Source organism: Stegostoma tigrinum, chromosome 4, assembly GCF_030684315.1.
Source record: "Stegostoma tigrinum isolate sSteTig4 chromosome 4, sSteTig4.hap1, whole genome shotgun sequence".
In the NCBI taxonomy this organism is placed as follows: Eukaryota; Metazoa; Chordata; class Chondrichthyes; order Orectolobiformes; family Stegostomatidae; genus Stegostoma; species Stegostoma tigrinum.
The window spans coordinates 10,460,197-10,481,760 of NC_081357.1; the positions used below are offsets into that span (position 1 = coordinate 10,460,197).

The following is a 21,564-nucleotide window of genomic DNA, read 5'->3' on the forward strand; positions in this document are numbered from 1 at the left end:
GAGTCTGCGATAGTCCAATTGACAATCCTAAATTGTCCATCAGTGTAATTTCTCATACTTTCAAGCAAATTGTAGAATCCGATCTAATGTTAAATGCTGTAGTATGTTTTGCAAATGTGAGCCAATTGCCAGTAATTTGCTTGTTCTGAAGAGTTAAGGGGATGTGCTGTTAAAGTGATCCACCAGTTTTTGTCGAGCCATATACCTGGCATCTCATAGACACTAAAGTTCATATACCACATTACTCTTCTGTGCACTTTGGCATGAAGGTAGCATCCTGTTAGAGGTGAACACTAGTCATCCTGCTGCTGCATAACAGCTGTGTGAAATGACAAGTTTCACCTTTGCTCAAAGCTTTGGTGTTCGCTACTAACAGGATGCTGTCTTCATGCCAAAAAAAAATTCTGTCTACCATGTGAGTGTTTGATATATAAATGTCATCACTGGTGTGATGTCAGGTCTCTAGGCTGGAGATTGCATCGAATAGCATTTCATTTGGCCGTTCCTAACATGCAAGTACTGACTGACTCAACCAACCTAGTACTTGCAAACCTCCAATGCAGTGTCTAACATTCAGATGTGATTCTGTGATAGTGGGAAGTGCTGATGCTGGAGAATCTGAGATAACAAGGTGTAGAGCTGAATGAACACAGCAGGCCAAGCAGCATCAGAGGAGCAGGAAAGCTGACGTTTTGGGTCTGGACCCTTCAGGAAATGGGGGAGGAGAAGGGAGTTCTGAAGTAGAGGCGGGGGGAGGTGAGTGGAAGATGGATAAAGGAGCAGATAGGTAGAGAGGAGACAGACCGGTCAAAGAGGTGGGGATGGAGCCAGTAAGGGTGAGGGTAGGTGGTGAATTAGGGTAGGGATAGGTTAGTCCAGGGAGGACTGAGAGGTCAAGGAAGTGGGATGATGCTGGTAGGTAGTGAAGGTGGGGCTTGAGGTGGAAGGAGTGGATGGACATATTAGGGAGGCAGGGACAAGCTGGGCTGGTTTTGGGATGCGTTTGGTGGAGGGGAGATGTTGAAGCTCGTGAAGTCCACATCGATACCATTGGTCTGCAGTGCTCCCAAGTGAAATATGAGGTGCTGTTCCTGCAACCTTCGGATGGCATTATTGTGGCACTGGAGGAGGCCCAGGATGGACATGTTGCCCAAGGAGTGGGAGGGAGAGTTGAAATGGTTTGTGACTGGAAGGTGCCATCGTTTGTCACGAACCGAACGTAGGCGCTCCACAAAGCGGTCTCCAGGCCTCTGCTTGGTTTCCCTGATGTAGAGGAGGCTACACCCGAGAACAGCAGATACAGGATACCACATTAGCAGATGTGCAGGTGAACATCTTGGGGCTTGGGATGGGGGATGAGGGTGCAGGTGTAGCACTTCCTGCAGTTGCAGGGAAAAGTGCCGGGGGTGGTGGGTCTGGAGGCAAGTGTGGAGTGCACAAGGGAGTCACAGAGAGAGTGGTCCCTCTGGAAGGCAGATAAGGGCGGGGGAGGAAAAAAATGTCTGTGGTGGGATCAGATTGCAGATGGCGGAAGTGTCGGAGGATGATGCGTTGGATCGGGAGGTTGGTGGGCTTGTACGTGAGGATGAGGGGGATTCTGTTCTGGTTGTTGCAGGGAGAGGGTGTGAGGGCTGAGTTACGGGAAATGTGAGAGACATGGTCCAGGGCGTTTTTGACCAGTGTGGAGGGGAAATTGTGGTCCTTGAAAAACGAGGTCATTTGGGATGTCCGAGTGGAATGCCTCTTCTTGGGAGCAGATGTGGCGGAGGTGAAGGAGTTGGGAATAGGGGATTGCATTTTTGCAGGAAATTAAGTGAGAGGAGGTGTATCCTAGGTAGCTGACTTTTGGGCCTAGACCCTTCATCAGAACAATGAGGGTCTAGGCCCAAAACGTCAGCTTTTGTGCTCCTAAGATTCTGCTTGGCCTGCTGTGTTCATCGAGCTCTACACGTTGTCTTATAAAAATTGGTGATTGCCATTGTCTAATTTATTTATCAGGGCAGTGCCCTAACTAGTCAGAGTCAAACAGCCTGGCTCAAAAGTTAGACAAAGTTTACTGCTAATTATTAATCAGCATTAACAGGGGCATTCTCCATGGCAACGGCCCTACTAAGACCACTTGCTAACCAATCAGAGCACTTCTTTCATGGTATAAATGTTAATTTTCACCTTGGTATTCATGCAAATTGTCCTGATGATGGAATGTTTGTGTTTCTTTTTTAAGCAGTACTCAAGTTCTGCATGGTCAAACAACTGTAGATGATAAAGCTTGACTTGTCTGTAATTTTCCATGTAGATTTGTTTGTCCACATTCTTCCTATTAGTTGTAGACTACATTGAGCAATCTAAGTGCATATTACTTGTTTCTCAGCTCTAGCCAGATTGATTTTTGCCTTCAACCTTTTGAGACATTATCTTTCTCCAATACTGAAATACTGTTATTAACCTGAATAGCCTGTAACTAAGAATATTTTAATCCTGCTCTTTAGGTCTTGTTACTGCCACAAAAACAGAATTCTATGTGGCAATCTGTACCTATAACTCTCCAATTATATTTACACTACTCCATGCATCCACATATGTCACTGCCCTCACCAGAAAACCAATTAATGAGCAAGACCTCCAGGGGTCTCCAGCACTACCTGCCTGGTTCTCTTGGACTGTCAGCAGTATATCAGACTTGGAAAGCTTTGAGCATATTTTAGAAATAGGATTGATGGCAATAATTAGTCCAGTGGTTTAATTACTGTAAACAGTGTGGAGTTGAAGGAACACAGCAGGCCAGGCAGCATCAGGGAAGCAGGGTTGGGACCCTTCAGAAATGGTGGAGGGGAAGAGGGCTCTGAAATAAATGGGCGGGGTTTGGGTTGGGGATGGTGATAGGTGAGTGCAGGTAGGTAGTGGTGGGGATTGATCAGTGAGGTGGGAGGAGAGAAGATAGGTAGAAGAGAAGACAGACAGGTCAAGGAGGCAGGGATGAGATGGAGAATTGGTCATGGGATGAGGTCGGGGTGGGGAGATTTTGAAGTTTAGTAAAGTCCACATTGAGATCATTAGGCTATAGGCTCCTAAGGTGAGATGAGGTGCTGCTCCTCCAGTTTCTGGATTGTGACTTTGGAGGAGGCCCAAGATGAACATGTCGTCCAGGAAGTGGGAGGGGGACTCGAAATAGTTCATGACTGGAAGGTGTTTTTTCTCGAACTGACACAGGAGCTCTACAAAGTGGTCTCCCAGCTACACTTAATACAATAGACCACATGGACAACCCCCGGCTTCATCCCTTGACCAACCCTCCTTTATCCCCGCCTCCTTGACCTGTCCACCATCTGTCCCATCTATCTGCTCCTCCCACCGCACTGACCAATCTCCTCCACTGCCTGCCCTCCCTCACTTATCACCATCCTACCTACCTTCCTCAGCCCGACACCACCGCCAGCGCCACCCCCCCATTTCTGAAGAAGGGTCCTGACCCGAAACATCAGTTTTCCTGCTTCTCTGATGCTGCCAGGCCGACTGTGTTCCTCTAGCTCCACGTGTGTTATCTCAGACTCCATTATAGGCAGTTTTTACTATCACTTAGTTACTCTAAATGTGTTTAAACCAATATTTGCTTAAGTGGCCAGAGCTGCTGTCAAAGTACTAGTTGTGATTGCTAAACCGGAATGATGCTAAGGATTTCTGAGAGCATTGTGTGTCTGATTTGAATCCACTATGAATGAATGAAAAGTTAAATGTTTTGAAAATTCAGTCCATCTCTTGTGAACTAATTGTGTCCATCATTTCCACTTACAGGCTCTTCGGCGAAGGCTCTTGTGAGTTTGAAAGGTGAGAGATTTTATTTTTGTGTTTCTACTTCCCACACACTGCTCTTTCTCTTGTAAGGATTTTCTTGCTTACCAGGCTATCCATTGGCTTTTTACACGAGATTGTTTCATTCTCAGTGGAGAGGTTCAGCCATTTAGAACCTAAGAAACTGTCTTGACATTGCCCAGATTATTTTGCATGGTACCTTCCAGTCAATGGAGGAAATGCCTTACACCATTAGTTTTGACTAGATTTGAGCCATTGTTAACAAGGCGCAAGGTCCAGTGCAGAAATTTTTAAATCAATGCAACTAATGTCATTTCACACCTTCTGGAGTAGTTGAGACTTGATTCTGGGTCTCCTGGCTCAGAGCTAGGGATGCTACCAGAATATCACACCATTTCTCTTTGGCCTTCATCACAGGCTTTCTGAAACACCAGCTTTTCTGCTAAATATATGGTATTCAATTTGCCACACAGCTGACTGACTAGCATTGTTAGCCTTGAGCTGATTTGTGAGCAATTTTTATTTCCACTATTCCATGAGCAGAGCCCCCAATTGAATCGTTAAAATAGCAACTCTTGCCTCTTGACAAGGTGGCTCAGTGGTTACCACTGCAGCCTCACAGCATCAGGGACCTAGGTTCGATTCCACCCTTGGGCGACTATCTGTGTGGAGTTTGCGCATTCTCCCTGTGTCTGCATGATTTCCTCCCACAGTCCAAAGATTTGTGGGTTAGGTGGATTGGGTATGTTAAATTAGCTCCAAAATGTTTGGGGCATGCAGGGGAGATGAATTAGTTATGGGAAATGTAAGGATAGGTTAGGGGGTTGGTTCTGGGTGGGATGCTGTTCAGAGAGTCCGTTTGGACTCAATGGGCCAAATGACCTGCTTCTACACTATGCGTTCTGTGATTGAAATGAACTTGTCATCAGACACGTCATCCTGCAGTGGTTACTTTTGGTGATAAACTGTGGGAACATTGTACCTGGAAGCATGTTCAATAATATTGGTGCTATGTTTAATTTGGATTCCACTATCCTGTAGTTTGAAAACCCACTCACTGCCCCTGCCCCAATAGGTGTTCCAACAGTACTAAAACCAACTCTCTTGTCCATGCCAAATTCTTGAAGACATGAAAAGCCAAGTTTGTTTCCTGGATGAAGGAGACGTTCTTTGAGCAGGGTGATTGTAGGAGGGCTTCGTGAGGTGCCACTCTCTTGAAATCTAAAAATGATCTGTTCAATTTTTGTTTGTCTCTTCTTGGTGTTCAGATTGTAATTGGTCATCCAAGATTATGCTAAATCTGGGGCACTACATTCAATTCAACATGCTGGGTGAGTTGTAATTTATCAAGGAAGCAGGAGGAGGCCGTTCAGTGAGATCAGTGTTGAATTATAACTGACTCTGCCCATCAAACTTTATTCTTATTACCTTTGGCCCCAAAATATTGTCAGTCTCTTATTTAAAACTTTTTTTTAAAAAAAAAGTCCGGTGACCTTGTTCAGGTTTTACAATAATGTCCATTTGTCCTAGAAACCGCCAGTAGTTCAATTTCTTTTTACACTTTTTTCCTTTTTTTTTAAAACCCTCAATTCTTCCCAAAATTATTGACTTTTGAATCAAATTATACATTAAAATTCTACATACCAAACAACAGCATGGATTCAATTCAAATAATTACTGCTGTTACACTAACCCTGTCAAAGGTCTGGTAATGATTTGGTGATTCTACATTCCCTGTGTTATAGATAACAAAGCATGGGGCTGGATGAACACAGCAGGCCCAGCAGCATCTTGGGAGCACAAAAGCTGCCGTTTCGGGCCTAGACCCTTCATCAGAAATGGGGGAAGGGCCTAGACCTGAAACATCAGCTTTTACGCTCCAAAAATGCTGCTTGGCCTGCTGTGTTCATCCAGCCCCACACTTTGTTATCTTGGATTCTCCAGCACCTGCAGTTCTCATTTATCTCTTCCCTGCGTTATATCCTTTCTAACGTAGGGTGTGCAGAACAATTTAAAAAACAACCCCAGATAGGATTCAAAACAGGGCTTTGCAAACACTTTGCCCAGAAGTGGATGCTGTATTCCAATGATTAACACGGGCTTAGCATTCTCTGCTTTTTTTAAATTTTTCTCACTGTCCTTCTATTTTATCATTGTTTAATCTCCATGACCAACCTAATGGTTGCAGGTTTTTTGGAATTTATGCATTCCAACTGAGTCTTGAATATACTGCATTAAAACGTTTTGTACATATTACTAATAAAGCCAGCATTTACTCTCCAGCCCTACGATCTTTGGAAAGGCCTTTGACTGTGCGGCTTGCTAGCTGTTTTCAATGAGCAGTTGAGTCAACCACATTGCTGTGGGCGTGAACTCTCAGGCTAAACTGGGTAACAATGGCAGATTTCCTTCTCAAATATTATATTTTTTGACGCAACCATTGGTCACGGAGATTAAATGGTGATCAAATTGAAAGGTGAGGGGAAAAATGTAAAAAGCAGAGATAATACTAAGCCTATACAAATCACTGGAATAATTCATTGGAATTAGGGCCATTATTATTGATCAATTTATATTAATTGGATTTGAATTCCTTAGCTGCAGTGGTGGGATTTGAAACTGTCTCTCTCAATCATTAGCTGAACCCTGTAAATTATTAGAAAGGTAACCACCCGACGACCATACCCCAACGATCATATCATTTCAAAAGTTTAACCCACCTTCTGTGTCCAGACTATGCACTGCTCAGACGGCATTCACAATTTATGATCTTATTGATCTGACCTTCAAATAAATTCTGGCTTCTGTGCTGGTCTATTCTCTTTGGGGAATTAGGAATTTCTACATGTAGCATGGGAAATTTTAATTTTTAACATTCATTCTAACAAAATTGTGATTTTTTTTAAACAAAGTAGAAGGATGGCGATCACAATGTAAAGTTGTAATATAAAGCCACAGTTGGTCAGTTGTATTCTGAAAAAGACACTGGCGAGCATCAGCTCTCAGTGAAGACTGAATAGACCTTTTAATTTATTGCCAGGAATACGGGAAAACTTTATGTAATGTATATAAAAAATCATTATCTTTAAAATCCACTTTTGTGTGTGTGTTTAACTCTAAAATCATGTCACGAATGGTGCACAGCCTGGCCTGAGTTGCATTGCCATGTTATCACAAGATTAGAAGAAAGTTGAATGGCCTGGCATAAGTAACCTGCCTGTCTGAATAGTTAGTGTTTTGTGCTTCCGAATGTGGCTGACCTGAGTGTTTAAGGTGTATACAGCATTCAAGCAAGTGATGGCAGTATGAGTGGGGGCTCTCACTTGGTTGCTGTTGGCAGCACAGAGAGGTCAGGTAGTAAGAGGACCACTGAGAGTCAGAGCATTAGAACATAGAACATAACAGAGTAGTGCAGGCCCTTTGGTCCTCGATGTTGCGCCGACCTATGAAACCAATCTGAAGCCCATCTGACCTACACTATTCCATTATCATCCGTACATTTATCCAATGACCACTTAAATGCCCTTAAACTTGGCGAGTCTACTACTGTTGCAGGCAGGGCATTCCACGCCCTTACTACTCTCTGAGCATTGGCAGAAAAGAACAATTGTTTCTGTGGCTAGCTCCACCAAGCTGTTAACTGAACTGCAAGCTAGTGTTGTCTCCCCACTCTCTCTATGTACAACTTTCAACCATATGCATTTGCCAGGCATAAGCAAGAAAGGGTGAAAGTTGTTTCTGAGATCGGTGCCTTTGTCTCCAACAGAAGGAAGCTTGTCCAGTACATGGAATGAGAAATACATTGCGTTATCCAAGACTCCTCCATGGAAAGGAAGAAACGCCTGCTCTCTTGTTGAGACTGTAAGGCACTTTATTCTATTTGTCATCTTTGTGACTGGTTTTTACTGTTTGCTGGGAGAGATGAAAGGGAGTGTATTCCCTTCTCTCTGCCAGATATTGCTATGAAAAGAAATGGTGTACCTGATGATATAACTGGGATTCTCAGCCTAGTATGATCACGATAAAATGTGGACAACTTTCACACAATTCTGTTCTTGAGACAGCTAGCTGACATGTGAAAGAAAACTGGTTCAGGTCTACAGCAAATGGATTAGTATGAAGTGAACTGACCATTCTTCTCTTAGTTCTATATATAGCTTGATTCCCTGCTTGGTCCAACAAAACAATAGCAAGTTTCATTTGATAGAGTACCTTCAATGCAGTAAACTGTGTCACAATACTTCACAAATGTATAATAACAAGGAATTGACACAGAGCAAAAGAAAATTAAGACAACTGTCAAACTCTTGGTACACGAGAGATGTCTCAAGTATTTTCAGGGAGGAAAGGCTTAGGGAGTGTGTGCTGAAGGTCGTGATATTGTTATTACTATTTGAAAACTTGGATTTGAAGTAGAACTATATTACATTAGTTTGTTATGTATCTCCCATATTATAAGAGTTAAGGGAAATGTTTTTGTTTCATTTTTGAGTTCTGAGTGTAGTGGACTGTTGTCTAGAAATTGTTTACATGCATGTAAACAGAGGCTTTAAAACATTCTTAAGGAGAATAGTTCAGTGCTTCAGAAAACAGTGGAGAAGAGGGAAAATAGAACTATTGTTTAGCACTAAGATAACTTATGATACAGGGAGACTGAGACTGAGACAAAGTTATTTTGGAAACACAGAACTAACCAGGAGGACGGTGCGTATGCAGGTTTCTTTCAGAGAAACAGGACATTCAAAGACAAAAGGTCTGTAAAAGCAGCACTTCAGTTTAGTATTCTTCAAAACAATCAATGCAGAAGAAAAGTCCTGAGTGGATGAAAGTCAGTAAGAGAGAAGCTGCAGCATCAAGGTATGGAAGAGGAGTTTAAGGAACCTATGTTAAGAAATAAGTGAGCTATGTCAGCAGCTTGAGTCTCGGGAGGTGACGTTGACTAATTGCAGAAATTTGCCACAAATAAAACAACTACAACTATGTCAACTGAAGACGGATTTTTTAAAGTGTCACGTTTCACTGATGTTTGAATATCTAAGATTCTTCACAGTAAAGGGGTTGAATCTTCATTTCTGATATTTGAAATAAATCTGTTTCAATTAGCTCCTGTATATTGTAAAATAGCTTTTATTTATTTTGAGTAAAATAAACTTTTTTTGGTTAAAAATACTTTAGAAATCTGTGGAAATTTGGGAAATTATGTTTAGTGACTGATCGCCACAGAAAACAAATAGCAAAAATAAAATGAATGATCTATGAAGCAGAAACTTTGTGCATTTCTAGTGTGCCAGGGACAGTTTCCTACCGCATTATGTCTTGGATGTGACAATGGGAAAAACAATATTGGATCTAGTAATGAGCAATGAGCCTGATTTAATTCGTGACCTAGTTGTTCATGAGCATCTGTCAAATAGTGATCATAACATGATAAAGTTTTGTGTGTGAGATAAACAAAGATTAGATCCTAGAATTATGGGTTTAGTAAAGCAAACTTTAGTGCGATAAACAGGTACTCCGCAGTAAAATGGGAAGCTCTGTTAATAACGAAACAACTGAGGAATAGCAGGGATGTTTGAAGCTATTCACAAGCACTTTGTACCCATGAGAAGGGAAAGCATCACCACTCAAAAAAGACAGCAATGTACATCTAGGGAGGTAAGGTGCAGCATAAAATTAAAAGAACAAGCAAAGAACCAGTACAGATCCCACCGAATAGGACAAATACAAAGACCAAAAAAATGGTCCTGCAGCAGCTTCTAAAAGCAGCTAAGCAGGATTATGAAAGGAAACATGCAAGGGACAGAAAGGTGATAAGAAGAGATTTAATAGTTATAGAAGCCAGAAGTCCCAAAGAAATTAACGAAAGATCAGCCACAAGATTAAAATAAAATTAGCTTTAGTAAATCATCGATTATGGTGAAATTAATGGAATTGAAGTGTGACAGATCTCCAGGAGCTGATCCTTGGCACTAAAAGAGGTTGTAGAGCACATTGCCAGTGCCTGTAACCGTAATCTTTCAGAGTTCCCTGAATTCAGGAGTTGTCCCTCTGGATTGGAAGTTTGTTCGTGGCCCTTTAAGGGTGACAAGGGAAAGCCAGGGAATTACAGACCAGTTAGCTCAACATTTGTGGTGGGGAAAAATTGTTGGAGTCTGTAATCAAGGATAGGGTAACTTGATCAGCTTGAAATTTCAGTTATTCAGGGAGAATCAGCATGGAGTAGATCATGCCTGACAAACCTTGAGTTTTTTGAAGAGGTAACATCGGTGGCAGACAGGTAAGTCGATGGATGTAGTTCATATAGACTTCCAGAAAGCTTTCAATATGTCTTGTACAATGGGCCATTAGCGAAGCGCAAATCCTCAAAATAGAGGGCAAATTACTGATATGGTTAGGAAATTGCTTCGGGGCAGAAAATGGAGAATTGGAATAATGGGTATGGTATTCAACTTGGCAGAATGTGACTTGTAATATCTTGCAGGGATCTGTCTTGGAGCCTTATGTATTCACAGTATTCATTCATGACTTCGATAATGGCATAAGAAGTCACATGTCCAAATTTGCTGATGACACAAAATTGGGCAGCATTATAGAAGTATTAGAGATAATGGGAACTGCAGATGCTGGAGAATCCAAGATAATAAAATGTGAGGCTGGATGAACACAGCAGGCCAAGCAGCATCTCGGGAGCACAAAAGCTGACGTTTCGGGCCTAGACCCTTCATCAGAGAGCTTGGCCTGCTGTGTTCATCCAGCCTCACATTTTATTATCTTATTATAGAAGTATTGATGACTGCATAAAATTACTGCAGTATATTGGAAGGTCAGGTACAAGTGGAAAGTATACAGTGAATGGCAGAACCCTTCTGAATATTGATATGCAGAGGGATCTGGGTGTGCAGGCCCACACGACTGAAGGTAGGAGTGCAAGTAGATAAGGTAGTGGAAAAGGCCGATGGCATACTTACTCAATGCCCCTTCCAATTAAGGTATTAGGATAGGCAAGTTATGCTGCAGCTTTGTAGAACTTTAGTTAGGTTACACTTCTGGGCACCATACTACTAGAAGGATGTGGGTGCTTTTGAAAAGATACCAAAAAGGTTTACCAGCTATGAAGAAAGGCTGGATAGACTGGGCTTGTTTTCACTTGAATGCAGGATGTTGAGGGGTGACCTGATAGAAGCTTAAAAGACTATAAATGGCATGGAAAGAGTGGAAAGTATGAGGGTTTTTCCTGAGAGTGGAGGGTCAGTTACTAGGGGACACAGGTTCAAGGTGCGGGGAGTTGGTGCTATGGGGTTTGGGGGTTGTGTGGTGAGGGGAGTGGGTGGTGTGTCTAGTTTAAAAGACATGTGCCAACACAAGTTTTTCACAAAGGGTGGTGAGTGCCTGGAATGTGCTGTCAGAGGAGTTGATGAAAGCAGACACGAGCACCATTCAAGAAACACATGGACGAGTACATGGATAGGGAGGGATTAGAGGATGTGGATCCTGTAAGGCAAGACTGTTTTAGTATGAAAGAGCAAAATGTATCGGGGATGGGGGGCGTGCTGCGGTGGCCAAAGGGCCTGCCTCTGTGCTTTATTGATCTTTGTTCTGTTAGATTTAAGGTAATTTGGGGAAAGCTGTGGCAGATGCATTTTAATATAAGCAAGTGTGAGGTTATCTTTCTCGGACTGGAAAGGATAGATTGGGATTTTTTTTAAGAATGCAGCAAGTTAAATACAATGTATGCCCAATGGGATTTGGAGGTTCAGGTGCATAACTCTCTCTAAAATTCCACAAGCAAGTGCAGAAAATAGTCAAGAAGGCTAATGGAATGCTGGCCATCATATCTCAATGGCTGGAGTATATGACATTATGCTGCAATTTTATGCAAAACCTTAGTTGGACCCCACTTCGACTATGGGCAGAACTGGGCAACGCATGTTCAGAAAGATTTTTTTGTCTCTGGATGGAGTTTAGTGCAGGTTTACAAGGGTAATACCTGGGGTTAGATTAAATTATGAGGAGAGATTCGAGGGAGATTTGCCTTTCTTTCTCCCTAATTTAGAAAATTAAGACACTATCTAATCGGATCTTCAGGATATTAGCAGAGAAAGGTAGGTTAGATCAAGATTAATAATTTCCACTGGTTGAAGATTCTAGAACCAGAAGGTAATGCCTAAGAATTAGGGCCTGGTCGTCCAGGTGAGATGGTGGAAAGCATGTAGACAGCAGTGGAGGTTTGGAACTCTTTCTCAAACAGTGGTTGACGTTTATTCTGTTTAAATTTAAATCTGAAATGGACAATATTTTTATGCAGCAAGGGTATCAATGGATATGGGGCCCGAGGTAAGCTATGGATTAGCCATGATCTTATTGAATGCCAAAACTGGCTTGAGGGGTTGCATGGTCCATCTCTGTTCCTGTAAGGTCTTAACCATGGGATCTGACTGGGTCTGGTATTACTGGAATCATAAGAGAAATCTAGAGAATGAGATCTGAGCAGTTGAAGCCCTGTTGGGAGGGGGTGCACAAGTGACCCATCTTGGAGGATGATGGGGAAATCAGGATTGTAAGCTTGATAGAGGTTGTAGAGATCAGCGGGGTCAAGGCCATGAGAGAAATTAGAACACGGATATTTCATCCCATACCAGGAAATCTCCTTTGGTGTTACTTATATGGAGTCAGAAGATCCACTGTTTAATCGCAAATAAAGAAATGGGCTGGAAGGCACCTCACATTGAATATAGACACTGACGAGTTGGGCTGCATGGCCTATTTCTGTATGGTAAATTCTGAATAGCAAAGGTGACAGTAAAGTAAATGAAGAACTTTGAGGGTGAACTTGTAGGTTGAACATTTTATGAATTAATACAGTGGGATAGTTTTGGCTGTCTTACTTTGCTATTGAAACAAAGCAATTTTGTTTTTTCAAAAATTGAGGCAGAATGCTGTCAATTTCACACTGGTTTGAGCCCTGGGTGCTCAAATGTACAACTATCTGACCTTATTTCTTCCCCAGCTGACCTGCGCATATTTTTGCAAGAGGCCCAGCAGGGTTATTGATCAGTGTCCAGAAAGGTGAGATTAGCAGCGAAACATTGCAGCCAAGCTAAAGAATCCCACGAAGTAACAACAATGATTGTGTCAACAGACTGTGTATGCCAGAAACACATTGATCTGGAGATCTGCCTCAGAATTCGAGCGTGAACGAGCTTCATATGAGTTTTGAGCAATAGCACCACACTAACTCCACTGTAGCAGGAATATACCAGCCATTTATTGGACTGAAGTTTGTCACTAAGGTCATGATTCTTTCAGCCTCCTCCACCCACATTTACAGCTTTTAAAACCAAAGCTCATTGTCAGCAGAGCAACCTCTTATTTAAATCCTGACCTGCTGGTAGTTCTCGTGCTGTAAAGTTATTCACATTGAGTTTCCAGTTTGAAGTCTTTGCAGTTGTGAATGAGCTGGTTGGATCTTCTGAGGATGCTGTTATTCCTCTCTATACTGAATTGTGTCACTGAATTGGAGGAAGAAGTATTTTCTGTGTTTTGGCTGTTTGTCTTCTGCTATTAAATGGTTAAGAGTGCAATCACTGCTCAGAAGTAATTGTATGCAATTTGCAGACTGCAGAAGCGTAAGCCAAAATCTCTCCAGATCATGTCTTGAGCCTCCCCCAACCATATCGCCCCCAATTTCTACTAGGCCCAATATCCAGGGCCCACTGTGCCTATGATGGGCTAGGAGCAGCACTGGGTTCCATGATTTCTGTCCCTGCTACATTCCACCAACCCAAAGGGGCCATGTCTGAGTGTTTCCCCAGTCAGTGTGATCCCAGATTTGTGCCGACGCAAATATGGAGAAGAATAATACTAGCATCCCATTTGCACTCTTCCCAGCCCAAAATGCAGCCTTTCTTACCCCTCTGTCTATTCCTATCTGTTCCTGGCTGATTGAATAAAATCTCATCACTAGCTGCTGTGATGATTGAGCTAACTGAGTCCTGATGTTAGGCCTAGTGCATTGCCCTCTGAGAACCAGACAGACCCGAGGCCACTTTCTCTGTCTGTTCCAAAGTAGTTGGCAGTGAAAGTAGCTCTGAGAACTTTCTACTTGAAATTGAGTATCAGCTTAGGCTCCTGCACCAGATAATCGTCCAGAAGAGTGTGCATGTATGAACACTAGGTAGCAGAAATGATCAGGTCTGCCTGCGAGGCCCTCACAGTTGAATACCATATCAGTACCTTTTTTCATCTCTGAATGCTGGAAAAGGCTTTAAAGATAAAATGCTAGAAGATTTTGGCTATGTTTCCAATGAGGGGGTGGGCAACTTGATTCAGCAGAAAGTGACTTGGGGTCTGATTCCATGTTGTATGACACTTCAGTCCAAGTAGTCCATTTCCAAATTAAAACTAGTCCCACTTACCTGCATTTGACTCATTCCTCTAAACATTTCCTATTCATGTCCCTATCCAAATGTCTTTTTAAATGTTGTAACTGTACCTGCTTCCACCACTTCCTCCGACAGTTCATTCCACATACGAACCACCCTCTGTGGAAAAAGTTGCCTGTCATGTCCCTTTTCTTAAAAATCTTTCTCCTTTCACCTTATTAAAATATAACCTCTTGTTTTGAATTGCTCCACACTAGAGAAAAGATCTTTGCTATTCACTGCTAAGTTGGTGAGGTTCCTTAGATCTTGTATGTGTTACTCTGTAACAATATATTTGTGATGTTAGGACGGTGATTGATAGAAATCTGTTCTTGAGTCTGTGAATCTGACTTTTTGTAAAAATGGTCTATTCATTCAGCCAACAAGAAGCATGAAAAGGAGATGCCTCTTGAGTGAAGAGGAGGAGAGGCAGCTGCAGAGCACTAAGTCTCCCAAAAGAAACCAGAGATTTGCCATGCACCCTCAGGTATGACTTTATAAATATGAAAAAGAAATCTGTTCTGTGACCCGACTCCCGCACTTCAGCCCTCACTCCTCTTCCCTCCACCACAGTGATAGGGTCCTCTTTGTTCTCACGTACCATCCCACCAGCATCCACATCCAGAGGATCATTCACTGCCATATCCACCACCTCCAGTGGGATGTCACCATCAGAACACATGTTTCCCTCCCATTCCTTGTTAGCCTTCTGCAATGACCTTTCCTCAGGAACACCCTGTTCCACTCTTCCTTCACCCCCAACAGCCCCATGGCACTTTCCCCTGCAACCGCAGAAGGTGTAACACCTGCCCATTTACTTCATCCCTCCTCAGTCTCCAAGGGCCCAAACACACCTTCCAGGTGAAGCAGCACTTTACCTGCACTCCACTCAACCTAGTCTATGGCATTTGGTGCTCACGATGTGATCCCCTCTACATTGGGGAAACAAAGTGTAAGCTGGTTGACCGCTTCACATAGCATCTATGTTCTGTCTGCAGTGAAGACCCTGAGCTTCCAGTAGCCTGCCACTTCAACACACCACCCTGTTCCCTGGCCAATATCTGTCGCAGGCTTGCTGCGTGCTCCAGCAAAGCTCCACACAAGCTCAAAGAACAACATTTTGCGCTTGGGAACTCTACAGCCTTCACAGAATCTCCAGTGTGTGGAAGCAGACCATTTGGCCCATCGAGTCCACGCTGATCCTATGAAGAGCATTCCACCCAGACCCATCCCTATCCTGTAACCCTGCATTCACCATGCCTAACCCACCTAACTTGCACACCTTTGGACAATGGGGGGAAACAAGCACTTTGACAAAATCCATGCAGTCATGGTTGTCTACAATTGTGCGTGATGTCCCCTTTGCTAATGTTTATCCTAAGGAACTCGCTGCATTACGTACAGATCAAGCCTAGAACCCGGAAACTCTTTTTTTATACAGCAACACGCTAGTTTTACCCTGAAGATTAGCTTTTAATTCCTGAAGACAGGTAGTAGAGCAGGTTACTGAAATAATTATTCTCCATATTTTCAAGGGAGTTGATGCTAAATGGTGACATCTGTCGTTCAGTACAGAACCTAATGTCAACTTCAAACACTCCAGACCAGGCCTGGGCTGGTCAAGTTCAGATTGGGGCTGACTCTGGCCCTGGAAATGCTCCTGGCCTGGCTCAGGACTGGGACTGGGTTTGGACCTGGAACCTCTTCTGGCCCAAGATTTTAGATGAAATCAAAAATTGCTGATTTCTGCTTCAACAACACTGTGATGTTTTTCATCCGACAGCCTCTGACATTGCCACACCTTGGTTCTCTGGGCTTTAGATTCTTGCCTGTTAGAAATGGGACCAAGACAGTCAAACATATTCCTCATGGTGTTTATAAAGTCAAAAGGTTTTCACTCCCAGGTGTGGGCTGGCTTTGTCATGTGTGTGACAAGTCTGCGTAGCCAAAACCGCTCCCCAAAAAAGTAGTTTCCGGAATTTTGAGGCTTTCTCGTCACAACTTCATAGAACATTCCAATTCAATCTTTTTAAACATCTTTTTCTTTCTAATGTGCCTGGGCTTCCTTTTCTAATTTCAATAAATTTGATCTCTTGTCAGAAATATTCTGCAGCCTTGGCAACGCCTGATAAGAAGGTTGCCCAGAAGATCGGCTTGCGCCTGAGGAACTTGCTGAAGCTTCCCAAGGCCCACAAGTGGTGCATCTATGAGTGGTTTTACTCAAATATTGACAAGTATGCTTCATCTGAATTTCTTCATTTAATTTTGTGAGCTCCACATTTCTTTGCCCATTGCTCATGTGCAGTTTCTAATCCGTTCTGTTTCCCTAGGCCGCTTTTCGAGGGGGATAATGATTTCTGCGTGTGCCTGAAAGAATCCTTCCCAAATCTCAAAACTAGGAAACTGACCAGAGTCGAGTGGGGCAAAATCAGGAGGCTAATGGGAAAGCCCCGTCGGTAAGTGTAGCAAGAAGAGTAATTACCCAAGAGTAATAAAAAACCACTTCAGAACTCATGACCCAAATCTATCCCAGAAGTTTCACAACATCACATTTTAGTCCAGCAGATTTATTTGAAATCATCAAGCTTTCGGAGTGCTCCGAAAGCTTGTGATTTCAAATAAACCTGTTGGACTATGACCTGGTGTCATGAGACTTATAACTTTGTCTACCCCCGTCCAACATCGGCATCTCCACATCAAATCCATCTCTCCGTAATCCCGAGGTGGATTATGAATTTGATCTCTGGGCAGCTACCTGAGGAATAGGAATTATGCAGAGGCTACCAGATGGTTTTCAGCATGCTTCCAACTGGTTTGCTGATTTTTACCTTCAGCGAAAATAACACTGCTACCTCTGTCTGGCTTAGTCGCAACCCCATTCCGTGGTCCTGACCTATTGCCCTACAAAATGATCAAGCTGCTGCATTGTCCAAATAGTTGCTGCCTCTGACTGGGTCAGGAAGTTGAACAAGTGTTGAATCTGATTTTTTTTTGTCTGTTTGTTGACTGCATTGCAGGCTAAGGGACAAAGGCAGCAACTTGCTTTACAATACTAATCCCAGGAATGATGTATATTGTGTATTAGCTGCTTCATAGGAGCATTGTAAATCAATGATCCACATGCAAAGTGTTGGGTCAGTTGATCAAAAACAAAGATACAGAATCTGTCTGTTTCTCACACACATGCCCTGCGCGCGCACACGCCCCAGTATAAATACAGGTATGTAACCTGTGAGTCTGATCAATGTAACCCGGAGCTGCCCTATTGCAGTGATACAACTCAGTGGGCTCCCTTTGATACATCAGTGTCTTGGCACCTGGGGGAGATAAAGAACAGTACAGTGCAATACAATCCTTTTTGGCCCTGACTTCCCGCGCAGGGTTAAATCCTCTGTGGACACTGATGCAGTGGCGATTGCAGCCATTCAGTTGGAGATATAGGTGGCAAGCAGTTGTAACACTTTCTCCTCTGCTGCAGCTGTTCGGCAGCATTCTTTGCAGAAGAGCGGGCTGCCTTACAAGTCAAACGACAGAAGATCAGACTCCTGCAACAGAGGAAAGTGACAGAGCTGTCTCAGTACAAAGACCTCCCAGATGAGATCCCATTACCTCTAGTTATAGGAACAAAAGTCACCGGTAAGTCAATCACCCCTGCACTGTTCTGCTAGTTGCTGTGCATGGCTCTGATCTCCACATTAAAAAGAGCATATGGCAGCATTGAAGAGGGTCTAAAAATGATTTAAAAGAATGATGTCAGGACTGAGATGTTATAGTTATCACAGACAAGTTTGGACTTTATTAAGATAATAAAATGAGGCTGGATGAACACAGCAGGCCAAGCAGCATCTCGGGAGCACAAAAGCTGACGTTTCGGGCCTAGACCCTTCATCAGAGGGGGGTATGGGGTGAGGGTTCTGGAATATATAGGGAGAGAGGGGGAGGCGGACCGAAGATGGAGAGAAAAGAAGATATGTGGAGAGGAGAGTATAGGTGGGGAGATAGGGAGGGGATAGGTCAGTCCAGGGAAGACAGACAGTCAAGGACCTGTGTGGCTACCTCTACATTGGGGAAACCAAGCGGAGGCTTGGGGACCGCTTTGCGGAACACCTCCACTCTGTTCGCAAAAAACAACTGCACCACCCAGTCGCGAACCATTTCCACTCTCCCTCCCATTCTTTAGATGACATGTCCATCATGGGCCTCCTGCAGTGCCACAGTGATGCCACCTGAAGGATGCAGGAACAGCAACTCATATTCAGCTTGGGAACCCGGCAGCCCAATGGTATCAATGTGGACTTCACCAGCTTCAAAATCTCCCCTTGCCCCACCGCGTCCCAAAACCAGCCCAGTTCGTCCCCTCCTCCCACTGCACCACACAACCAGCCCAGCTCTTCCCCTCCACCTACTGTATCCCAAAACCAGCCCAGCCTGTCTCTGCCTCCCTAACCTGTTCTTCCTCTCACCCATCCCTCCTCCCACCCCAAGCTGCACCTCCATCTCCTACCTACTAGCCTCATCCCACCTCCTTGACCTGTCCGTCTTCCCTGGACTGACCTATCCCCTCCCTACCTATACTGTCCTCTCCACCTTCGGTCGGCCTCCCCCTCTCTCCCTATTTATTCCAGAACCCTCACCCCATCCCCCTCTCTGATGAAGGGCCTAGGCCCTAAACGTCAGCTTTTGTGCTCCCGAGATGTTGCTTGGCCTGCTGTGTTCATCCAGCCTCACGTTTTATTATCTTGGATTCTCCAGCATCTGCAGTTCCCATTATCATTGGGACTTTATTACTTAGACTTGGAAGAAGTGATTAGGTGTTTGATTGGATAGATGTGATGTTTATTCGTATGAAGCTGCGGCATCAATGCGCGATAGGCACGCATAAATTCATCAGGAAATTCAGGAGAAATGCCTTGACCCCAAGAGTTAGAATGTCGAACTTGCTACCACAGAATGGATAAAGATAACATATACATACTTAAGGATAGGCTGGATGAGTTCATAAGGGAGAAAGGAACTGACAGATACACGCGTCAAGTTTTCAGAAGTTGGGTGGGAGATGGCTTATGTGAGCATAGACTAGTAGCACTGAGAACCTTTTTTTTTCTTATATTCTTTATGTCTGTGTTTTTAGATTGTATTATGATACCTAATCACCAGCATAGCATTAGTGATTTACTGTCTATAAATAGAGGCTTGAAAACTCAAGGTATTATACTTTGCGAGTACCAGTAATAGTCCCAAATATTGCAATTAAACCCAGATGCAAAGTTTTGAAAAGGTGGGGAAAAAATAGGTGGGAAGGCATGTGATGATGATAAAAAAAAATTGAGGGATTTAGTCAAATTAAGTGAGTGGGCAAAAGACCTGGCAGATGAAATATAATGTGGTAAAATGAGAGATTATGCATTTTGGCAGGAAGAATAGAGTTGCGGAATCTTATTTAAATGGAAAAAGACTGTAGAAAGCTGCAGGACAAAGGGACTCGAGTGCTTGCACATCAATCACAAAACGTTGGTGTGCAGTTTCAGCAGGTAGTAGGGAAAGCAAATGGCCTGTTGCCTTTATACTCTTATGCCTCTGAAATAAAGATAGGAGAGCCTTGCAAAAACTGACTGACTACACTAGTCAGATTGTGCATAGAATACTGCAAATAGTTTTCTGCCCATTATCTAAGAAAAGATAGATTGACATTAAATGCAGTCTGGAGAAGGTTCAATAGGCTGATTCCTTGTATGGAGGGATTTCCTTATCATGAGCGGCTGAGTAGGTTGGGCTTGTACTCACTGGAATTCAGAAGAATGAGATTTTTTTTGAAATATTTAAGAATCTGCCAGGGATTTGACGGGGTAGATGTGAAGAGATTGTTTTCCCTTTGGGTGCGTCTAGGACCACAGGATGTAATCTGATAAGGGGGGCATCACGCTTTTAAGAACGAGATGAGGAAGAACCTTGACTACCTCTGAGAGAAAATGTGTGGAATTGTTTTACTCCGGAGTTCTGAAGCGTCATTAAGCGAGACAGACTGTGAGGGGATCGAAGGTTTTCGGGAAAAGGCATGAAAGTGGGGATGAGGACTTTAGATCAGCTATGATCTCAAAGAATGGTTAAGATGGCTCAGTGAGCCAAATAGCCCCTCTGTGCCTGTGTTTTATGAAAAACTGTGTGGTCTTTGGTAGGCTATCAGGCTGGCTCATTGCTAGCAATAAAATAATGAGTTGTCATTCAGTCATATTGTTAGACTTTGGCTAAGTTTGCCATCATTTCTCCACAACACTTTAGCACGACTTCGAGGTTTTCACGATGGCCTGTTTACGGGACAGATCGATGCTGTTGACACTATTAACGCCACATACCGAGTCACGTTTGACAGGATGGGACTGGGAACGCACACCGTACCTGATTATGAAGTTCTTGTAAGTAAATAACTGTCTGCTTTTTTTATGTGGACAACTCTCAAAGGTGAGAAGCAAAGCTAATTTATTTTACCAGAGCTTTCCTTTTTTATTTAGTTACCTAAAAGTTAATATGCTCTGGTTCCCAACCTTTTGACTAATGAGAACAATTTTACCCTGGCTGCTCAGCTCAGGCTACTAAGGATTGTGAACACCTCTTTGTATGCGATACATCAACTGCCTACAAAAAAGACAATCCCCAATCTTTCCAATCTACTTAACGATGTTCTCATCCCTGGAAACACCCGGAGCAGGCTTGAATGACCACCTCTGCTCCTGTTTTCTTGCTGTTTATGTGATAGAAATCTTTTCTACACTGCTCTAAAGCCTTCACATCTCTCCTTCAGAGCAGGGGAGAGCTTTCAGCCCCTTGTGCCTTCCCCATCATTTTCAGTCACAGTTCATCATCTCCCTCAATGCCGTATTCCAGCACTATTCACGTGCCCCTATGTTAGCCTAAGCCAGAAAAACATCCATTATCTTCTATGTGGAAACCTAATGCGCAATGATGTTTTCTTTGTTCACGTGGTAATTCGTGCAATATAAACAAATCCCCATTACTCTGCAGGAAGTCTCTTTGTAATACTGTTTTAAAAGAAAACACCATGGCTACAAAAATACGAGAGAGACACACAGATATGCAAGAAAAAACTGAGGGTAATGGGCAGAGGGAAAGACTGGGAAAGCAATTTAATCATTCCTACTAAGATAATTTGGAGAGATGACTTTCATGATGTTCAGAATCCTGCTTCTCAATTGTCCTTCTGGTGTTTTCACTGGCTTGTAGGACACACAGGATGACTGGTTCACAATTATAAAGGTCTCCGACTTACTAGTTAAAGGTCACCGCTTACAGCAACGCTGCAGGAAAGAGATAAAAT

At 43.2% G+C, this 21,564-nt stretch overlaps 1 protein-coding gene across 2 annotated transcripts in view; it reads left to right on the forward strand.

Annotated features, from left to right (window-relative positions):
• The window catches only part of lin9 (lin-9 DREAM MuvB core complex component), a 95,592-nt gene that overhangs the window by 49,883 nt on the left and 24,145 nt on the right, over positions 1–21,564 (forward strand). For both annotated transcript variants that reach the window (XM_048531849.2, XM_048531850.2), the window contains exons 2-8: positions 3,793–3,825; positions 7,577–7,671; positions 14,611–14,718; positions 16,332–16,465; positions 16,562–16,687; positions 17,710–17,867; positions 20,511–20,644. In XM_048531849.2, coding sequence (XP_048387806.1) covers positions 3,793–3,825; positions 7,577–7,671; positions 14,611–14,718; positions 16,332–16,465; positions 16,562–16,687; positions 17,710–17,867; positions 20,511–20,644 — 788 coding nt within the window. The remainder of the gene's footprint in view (positions 1–3,792; positions 3,826–7,576; positions 7,672–14,610; positions 14,719–16,331; positions 16,466–16,561; positions 16,688–17,709; positions 17,868–20,510; positions 20,645–21,564) is intronic.